This window comes from Myripristis murdjan, chromosome 18 (genome assembly GCF_902150065.1).
Source record: "Myripristis murdjan chromosome 18, fMyrMur1.1, whole genome shotgun sequence".
NCBI classification, from domain to species: Eukaryota; Metazoa; Chordata; class Actinopteri; order Holocentriformes; family Holocentridae; genus Myripristis; species Myripristis murdjan.
The window spans coordinates 676,569-686,568 of NC_043997.1; the positions used below are offsets into that span (position 1 = coordinate 676,569).

Genomic DNA, 10,000 nt, shown 5'->3' on the forward strand with positions numbered 1-10,000 from the left:
GGCCGGAGTCACAGCGTTCTCCACACACACACCCTGAGCCTGCACACACACACACACACACACACACACACACATACACACATACACACATACACACACACACGGGGGAACATGAGTTAGAGATTCACGGTGTAAAGCAGAAGGTGGTGCTTTTACTTTGTTAACACAAAGTGAGGGTGCTTTTATTGTGGCGTCTCTCTCACCGGCTCCACCAGGGCGTGCGGGACGGTCTCGGGGAAGGAGGCGAAGGCGCGGCGGAGGGGCGGGCACTTCCTGTAGTAGAGGCGCACGGACAGCAGGGCCATGCAGGCGCTGTGGCTGTGGAAGGCCAGGTAGAGGCCGGCCTGCCGCAGGGGCCCTAAACGCACCGTCTTCACGTTGGAGCGCCGCTCGCCGCCGCGCCGCAGCAGGTGGTCCGCCGCCACCGTGGCAACCTGCGAGGGGGCGGGGTCACAGTCTCATTACGTTCTGAGGGCTGGATGGAGCTCACAGGAAACGGTTAAGTTGAGAAAAAAAACTGAAAATGAGCTTCAAAAACATAAAAACTGAAAATGACCTGAAAAGTGGAAGAAAGAGAGAAAAATATATTTAAAAAAAAAAAACAATAAATAAAAATAAAATTGGGGATAAATGTCCAGAAAATATATTTATAAAAATATTTTTTTAAAAATATATATTTATAAATATATATTTAAAAAAAATATGTATTCATAAATATATATTTTAAAAAAATTCAAAGGAAAAAAATCACTCATCAAATTTTCAGGTCATTTTCCTGTTTTTTTTTTTTTTTTTCTTTTACTTGAATTTTCTTTCTTTTTTTTTTTTCTAAATGAATTAACATTTCTCATTAAGTTGCTCAGTGTCTTTTTCCGGATAGTACAGGAGTCTGCTCGGGTTCAAAGGGTTAAGAAACACAGGACAGTGTGAGTGTGTGTGTGTGTGTGTGTGTGTGTGTGTGTGCACCTTGGTGTAGGGGTTCTCCATCCAGGCCGGGTGTGTGTTGGTGGCGTCGTCGCTGTCAGACGGGTAGTAATACAGGTTGAACGTTTCCTTGCAGTGGCGAGAATTCAAACTGGAACATTCCATCATGGTGAAGCTGGAACCATCAATAATCAATAATCACCTCATCAATAACTGATCGATTAATCTGACATAAACACGTTTCATGTCGGTGTTTGTTACTGACGTCGCTTTGAATCTCAGTTTGAAAACATTTGTTCAAAGTTGATTTATGGGTTTATTTGATTTAATTTTTTATACTTTAATTTGCTTTACAGCTTTAATTTCACTCTGTCATTTTTTATTATCCATTAATCCAAATTCAATAGTTTTTCATTTCATTCTTTATGCTTATTAACTCAATTACTGATCGATCAACCAGGTAATCAATTAAATGTTGGTGATTTTAGCCTCAGTGTGAAAACCATTTTTAAAATCAGATTTGTGGCATCACATATTTTTATATTTAATTTTTTCTCTTTTAGTCAAATGTAACTGAACTGCTGCTCTGACGTGTTTCAGTAACTGATCAGTGATCAGTGCCGTCACAAACTGATCAATCCACCTGTCAATCAAAGCAATGGACCAACCGGATCTCGATGTAGAGGACGGTCGCCGCCCTCCTGGGGATCCAGCGCGTCCGCAGCCAATAGGAGGCGGGGCTGTCCAGCGTGCAGATCTGATAGGTCCGCACGCTGTTCCCCTCGTCGTCCAATCCGCTCACCTCCTCCCACTGAGGACAGGACACAGCACGTCAGCACTAATCAGTGTGTGTGTGTGTGTGTGTGAGTGTGTGAGCATGAGTGTGTGTGTGTGGACCTGCAGGTCGTCAGCAGGATAGGATGTCCATCGCAGGTCAGATGTTTCCAGCTTTGTGTTCATCAGCACCTCTGGGAGAGAGACGGGGAGAGAGACAGACAGGCAGAGAGACACAGAGACAGACAGACAGAGACAAAATAAAGTTACCGTAACATAATCATTTTAATCAGAAAAACAGCAAAATATCAAATCAGTTTGAAGGATAGGAGGAGATTTGATATATTTGCTAAATGCACTGAGACAAACTGAACAGGTGCTGAGCTTCAGCTGGAGGTGTCATGTGTGTAATGAGAGCTGTGTGTGTATGTGTGTGTGTGTGTGTGTGTGTGTGTGTGTGTGTGTGTGTGTGTGGAGCTGCTGACGTTCCTCAGGGGACACTCATGGCGCTTTTCCACCAGCACTGACTCGGCTCGGCTCAACTCGGTTTGTAAGGTTTTCCATCAGCTGGTAGTACCAGGTACTATTTCAGTACCCACTCGGCCGGGGTTCCAAGCGAGCTGAGACGAGCTGAGTCGAGCCGAAATGTGACATAAACGCCGTGCAGGCCACTGATTGGACAGGGAGTGACGACACATGACAGCGACTCCTGCACGAAAACCAAACCCGGCATTTAAAAAGAAAGCGGCAGCAGCGACCGTGCGCATTGATCATCACTGAAGTTGGCAAAGCTGGAAAATGTCAAGCAATCCGGTACTGTGGTCGAATGAAGAGGTGGAGTCTTTTCTGTGCTTGGGGGCGGGGCTGTGTTGCTATGACGACTCCACCCATGATGAGGTGGTACTCAATTGTAATGGAAAACCACCGAAACCGAGGCGGTGCTAGTGATAAAGCACCATAAGGTTCTCCTGAATGAAAACTGTCGGCCACTTTGCTGACGACCCACTGGACCACCCTGAGGCCCCCTGGGGTCCCCGGGCCACATCTTGAAAGCCCCCAGTGATAGCTGTAATAAGTTAGCTCAGCTAACATATTGGAACTCGCCGGCCCACATACGAGCCGGCGGGTTCTAATACGTATCAGACTAATGTAATACGGCGGGTTCTCCACGTACGCTGACGACTCTCTCCTGCAGCCTCACAAATCAATACTGACTGACTGGTGGTGTAATTAAAGTGCAGGTCTGATCACTGATCAGCTGATCAATAACCTGCATGCTGATAGCCTGGTGGCTGGAGGGGTTATTGTTATGAAACCCACAAGAGTTCTGAGCAAGCCCCGCCCACAGGGATGAGATCAGGGCTCTGATTGGCTGAGGGATCATGTCTGGTTTAGCAAATGGCCAGTCACAGCTCTGGTGGGCGTGTCTTACCCAGAACTCTGGTGGGATCCATAACATCAGTGTACAGATGTGCTGCTGAACTGTAACTTATTGATAACTGATTGATGTTTCACTCATTGATCAGCTGATCGTCTGTTCAATGGCCACAGGAAGTGGAGCTGTAACTAAATGCAAAGCAGCTGATCAATAACAAAACCTTAACTGATCAATATTTAGTGTTTCATGTAGCTATGTGTGTGTGTGTGTGTGTGCGCGCGCGCATGTGTGTGTTTGTGTGTGTGTGTGCGCGCGCATGTGTGTGTGTATGTGTGTGCAACATAATTTAAAAAGGAAAAGAAACAGAGCAGCGACTGTCAGACATCAGTTTTGTTACTTTGATCCAGTTTTACTGCATAGCTGCTGAGTGACGCACACACACACACACACACACACTCACACACACACACACACACACACACTCGCTGAGAGAGAGAGGGAAACCACAGCAGAGCCCCTCTCTCATAAAAGCCACAGAACTAAACAGATCTTTGCTTGTAAAGTCAAACACACGCACACACACACACACACACACACACACACAGACCACAACACAGACCCTCACACAGAGGAAAAGCAAAACCACAGACTTGCACTAAAAAACTCATCCGCATGCACACACACACACACACACACACACATACACACTCTCCCCGTCTGAGCAGTGATATCATGAGCTGAGTAATGCAGAGGGGAGGACAGGCGAAGAAGAGCAGGCTTAACCCTGCACACACACACACACACACACACACACACACACACACACGCACACACACACACACACACACACACACACACACACGTATAATGCATATATATAATATTCCCCATGAATAATGTTCGGTGATCAGTCTTGGACAGCAGAGAGGAGGAAGGCTTAACCCTGCACACACACACACACACACACACACACACTAAAAGCGTCGCAGCAACAAAGAGAATTATCAGCTTGACATTATCACTGTGATATGATAAAACATGCTTCACCCTGCACACACACACACACTCAGACACACACACACACACACACACACACACACACACACACACACACACACACACACACACACACACACTCATCAGGACAAGTTGAAGCTCAACTCTGATTAGTTGTTTTTTCTGATGATTTTCTTCATTCAGTTTCTGCTGCAGACCTGAAACATCAGGATGATGAACTGATCTGAACTGAACTGAATTGAACTGAACTGAATTCAACTGAACTGAACTGAACTGAACTGAACTGAACTGAACTGATCTGAACTGAACTGATCTGAACTGAACTGAACTGAATTCAACTGAACTGAACTGAACTGAACTGAACTGATCTGAACTGAATTCAACTGAACTGAACTGAACTGAACTGAAGTGATCTGAACTGAATTCAACTGAACTGAATTCAACTGAACTGAGTTGAACTGAATTGAACTGAACTGATCTGAACTGAATTCAACTGAACTGAACTGAACTGAACTGATCTGAACTGAACTGAATTCAACTGAACTGAACTGAACTGAACTGAACTGAGTTGAACTGAATTGAACTGAATTGAACTGAATTCAACTGAACTGAATTCACCTGAACTGAATTCAACTGAATTGAACTGAATAGAATTGAACTGAATTGAACTGAACTGAACTGAACTGAACTGAATTGAATTGAACTGAATTGAACTGAATTGAACTGAACTGAATTGAACTGAGTTGAGTTGAACTGAACTGAACTGAACTGAACTGAACTGAATTGAATTGAACTGAATTGAACTGAGTTGAGTTGAACTGAACTGAATTGAACTGAATTGAATTCAGTCCCACACAAACTTGTAAGTCAGGACTTTCACAATAAAAGACTAAAAAAATTCCCTGTGATTCTTTTATGATGAAAAATAAATAAAAATGATGAAATGACAGGAAAACAGTTCCAACCAGCTTCTGGAAAATATTCCTCATGTGGGAATTCTGGGAAGACCTGCTTTACACACACACACATACACACACACACTGGGTGAATTACAGAGCATCTCATTCCTCAGCTGCTACGAAGCAGAACAGAAAAATGGCTGCTTTCCCTTTCTCTACGCTGTAATTACACACACACACACACACACACACACACACACACACACGGTGTGTTTAATTGCCCTTGTCGGGTAATTAAAGCGAAGAGTGACTGAATCAATTAGAGGAAATGAGCGAGCGTCTCGTGCTTCACACCAGGAGAGTTAACGAAGCCAATTAGACACACACACACACACACACACACACACCCCTCACTGTGACCTTCACACACTGATCCACAGGAGGGAGGGGGAGGAACACAGACATAACCCTAATTAATTAAAAGCCCCAAATTTGGGTAGAAATCAATAAAAAGAAAGAAATATGAGCAGGAAAAAAAGCAAACTAATCAATCAATCAATCAATCAATAAAAGAGAAGAAAGAAGAAAGGAAAGCTGATGCAGCATCATTGATCTGACATTTAAATATAGAAGTGAAGTTATTCTTGAAAGCTTTTTTTTTTAAAGTATTCCACTCATTTTTTATGAATTGACCTCAACATCACAAACAAAACATGTTTTCATTAAACAAACATCAAACTGCCTTCATTTCACCTTCCCAGGAAACACACACACACACACACACACACACACACACACACACACTCCACCCATTCCCACACACATTACTAATCAGTGTCCCAGTCTGTGCCAATGTACCGTGTGTGTGTGTGTGTGTTTGTGTGTGTGTGAGTGTGTGTGTGTGTGTGTGTGTGTGTGTGTGTGTGTGTGTGTGTGTGTGTGTGCGTGTGTGTGCAAGGTGAGGTTGGAAAAGGCAGTTTACCGGCTCTAAAAGCATCTAAACCATGACCACACACACACACACTCACACACATACACACTCACACACATACACAGAGCGGGTGTCTTGTGTAAACATCCCGCCGGCGTTGCCGTGGTGATTTCCGTGTCCTCGTCATGCTCTCTTATCACCCAGATAGACTGTTTATAGAGGCTGAGTGTGTGTGTGTGTGTGTGTGTGTGTGTGTGTGGTCTTATGGTTTGACTTGCTCTCTCTCTGTACTAGCAGTTTCAGTTGTGTGTCACGCACACACACACACACACACACACACACACACACACACACACAAAGTGTCTCCATATGTCAAATACCTTCAATCAATTGTTCTGAAAGCTTCACTAGTGTGTGTGTGTGTGTGTGTGTGACTCCTGAAAAGGCCAATCAACAGATTAACCAGCTGCACTTACCATGTAAATACACACACACACACACACACACACACACACAGCAGAGTGTGTGAACAAAGACACAAAAGAAGAAAAGAAAAAAGAGAAAAGGCAGAAAGCAGATGGAGGCCACGCCCCCTGCCTGTCTGCACCAATCACACGGCTCCACAGGCTTTGTGTCGGTTTGGTTTCATACCCAGAATTCCCTGCAAGACAATCCCTGTGTTCACACACATGTTCCACCTGCAGGTTCCCACACACACACACACACACACACACACACACACACACACACGTCCAGATTAAAGGGATTATTATTCATTTATTTATATTTATATATTGGAGATGTATTGGAAATACACCACACAGACTGAGTTCTCTTCCCTCGGTGTGCTGTGTAGAACTAGAACCACACAGACAGGGTTCACTTCCCTCGGTGTGCTGTGTAGAACTAGAACCACACAGACTGAGTTCACTTCCCTCGGTGTGCTGTGTAGAACTAGAACCACACAGACTGGGTTGAGCTGAGCCTGCTGAGTCAGCACGGTGTCAGTCAGAGCTGTAGAGCATCAAACAGGTCCAGACAGATCAGAGGAGAAAACACCACCAAGACTGCTGCACATGACCCCTAACCTACTGCACATTACCCCTAACCTGCTGCACATGACCCCTAACCTACTGCACATTACCCCTAAACTACTGCACATTACCCCTAACCTACTGCACATTACCCCTAAACTACTGCACATGACCCCTAAACTACTGCACATGACCCCTAACCTACTACTGCACATTACCCCAAACTACTGAGCATTACCCCAAAGTACCCTAAACTACAGCACATTACCCCTAAAGTACTGCACATGACCCCTAAACTACTGCACATGACCCCTAACCTACTACTGCACATTACCCCAAACTACTGAGCATTACCCCAAAGTACCCTAAACTACGGCACATTACCCCTTAAGTACTGCACATTACCCCTAACCTACTGCACATTACCCCTAACCTACTGCACATGACCCCTAACCTACTGCACATTACCCCTAAACTACTGCACATTACCCCAAAGTACCCTAAACTATGGCACATTACCCCTAAAGTACTGCACATTACCCCTAAACTACTGCACATTACCCCAACGTACCCTAAACTATGGCACATTACCCCTAACGTACTGCACATTACCCCTAAACTACTGCACACTACCCCTAAACCACTGCACATTACCCCTCAACTACTGCACCTTACCCCAAACTACTGCACACTACCCCTCAACTACTGCACACTACCCCAACCTACTGCACATTACCCCTAACCTACTGCACACTATCCCTAAACTACTGCACATTACCCCAAACTACTTCACACTACCCCTCAACTACTGCACATTACCCCAACCTACTGCACATTACCCCAGAGTACCCTGATGTACTGCACATTACCCCTAAAGTACTGCACACTACCCCTAAACCACTGCACATTACCCCTAAACCACAACACATTACCCCAGAGTACCCATAAGTACTGCACATTACCCCTAAACCACAACACATTACCCCAGAGTACCCATAAGTACTGCACATTACCCCTAAAGTACTGCATACTACCCCAGAGTAGCCTAAATGTCTAGCAGCTTGTGGAACCCTGGCAGCACCTTTGGGTTCTGTTGGGAACCTTCTGGGTGCTCAGTAGAACCCTACAGGAGGAGTGTTGGGAACCCTCTGGGTGCTCAGTAGAACCCTACAGGAGGAGTGTTGGGAACCCTCTGGGTGCTCAGTAGAACCCTACAGGAGGAGTGTTCCTTCCTGTCTGGCTGTTTACCTGTTTATTTTTCTTTCTATTCTTTTCAAGGAAAAACTTTTTCGTCGTCTTCAATATGCTCTCTCTGACTGACGACGCAGCTGTCTGACACACACACAAACACACACACACACACACACACACACACACACACACACACACACACACACACACTCACACACACACACACACACACACACACACACACACAGTAAATCTGTAAATCTATTGTTCTGCACAACTTCTAATTAGCGGCTCCAAAGAGTACACACTGGTTAGTACTGTTAGCACGTCTGACTCACTCACACACACACACACACACACACACTCACACACAGTAAAGCTCATAATAGAGGAGCAGCAGGAACAATAAGTGACTTCAAGCAGTTTATTATTTACTCATAATGATGGGGAGGCACTTCCTGTGTGTGTGTGTGTGTGTGGTATGTGTGTGTGTTGACAGTTGAAACCTGCTGGATTTTTTAAACAACGTGGATAAAATACTCTGGTTTTAGATTTTTCTGTCATGTGAACTTTTACTTAAAAAAAATCTTTCTTTTCTTTCCTTTCCTATTTGTTTTTAACAGGATGAAGGTCAAACTGAAGGAAACCAAACCAAATCAACCTGATCTGTTTCTGTCATTAATAATTAACATATTAAACCATTTGTGTTTCACACACTTTGAGCCTGTGAATTCATTTCTATTCATTTCTATGTATTTCCACTGCGTCACCGTCTGCTTGGCTCCTGCTCTTTAGCTGCTCGGTTCGACCAGCAGCCGACACACAACAAGCTTTTATTAATCGTTTCCAGCTGATCAATGGCAGCTGATCAGTGATCAGAGCGATCAGTAAAGTACTGATCTGAGATCTGAAAGGAGTCAAAGTGACAGAAACAAGAACCTGAGAAAACACACAGAACTGGAACAGACAGAGCAGGTAGAACCAGAGTACGCAGACAGGCTGACTGTGTGTGTGTGTGTGTGTGTGTGTGTGTGTGTGTGTGTGTGTGTGTGTTTGGCTGTCTGTGTTTAATTAGATGCTTCCACACACTGATGATCTGATGATCATAGATTTCACATATAATCATGGCTTCATATCTGTTCTGTTTGTTGTGGCTCTGTGCTCTGCGAGGCCTGCAGCCCACAGACGTGTGTGGTAAATATTAATAATTTACAAGAAAATTATGTGAATCTTAGGAGGGAAATAGTAAAAACAAAAAAATCACAAGAAAATGACTTGAAAATAGAAGAAATCAATAAGAAAATTTGCTAAAACTCAGAAGAAGTCAGTAAGAAGTTACATGGAAATTAAATGAATATTAGAGGGGGAAATAGTAAAAAAAAAACTCAAAATAAAAAAATAAATACTAACTAAAGAAAATTAATAATAAGATAGATAGATAGATACTTTATTCATCCTGCAGGAAATTCACTAAAAAGTAAGAAAGGAAATGATTAGAAAACTCGCCAAAAGTAGAAGTGAGGCTGCGTTCACAAACATTCACACTGTCCCTCAGGGGGCCTCAGGGGCCCCTGGGGGTCCCGGGACCCTCAGGGGCCCCTGTGAACACCCCTGACTGACAAGCCAACAGCAGAGTGTCACTGAGGCTCCATGTTGATCCAAAATGGCCGCCCTGACTCGCCTGTCAGCACAGAGAATATATTAATGTTCACACACACACACACACACACACACACACACACACACACACACACACACACACACACATCACGTCCCAACACACTGATTTTTTAAATAAACTAAATTAATGATTTTATCAGAGTTTATCAAACTAAATCAGGTCATGTGACCG

The 10,000-nt window shown here is 44.1% G+C and overlaps 1 protein-coding gene across 1 annotated transcript in view; it reads right to left on the minus strand.

Annotated features, from left to right (window-relative positions):
• ephb4b (eph receptor B4b) overlaps nt 1–10,000 on the minus strand; it is a 29,526-nt gene that overhangs the window by 18,263 nt on the left and 1,263 nt on the right. Inside the window, exons 2-6 of the mRNA XM_030076341.1 lie at nt 1,822–1,892; nt 1,593–1,735; nt 967–1,099; nt 204–434; nt 1–39 (exon numbers count right to left, since the gene is read on the minus strand). The exon at nt 1–39 is cut by the window's left edge and continues 124 nt beyond it. Of these exons, the coding sequence (XP_029932201.1) occupies nt 1–39; nt 204–434; nt 967–1,099; nt 1,593–1,735; nt 1,822–1,892 (617 nt within the window). The remainder of the gene's footprint in view (nt 40–203; nt 435–966; nt 1,100–1,592; nt 1,736–1,821; nt 1,893–10,000) is intronic.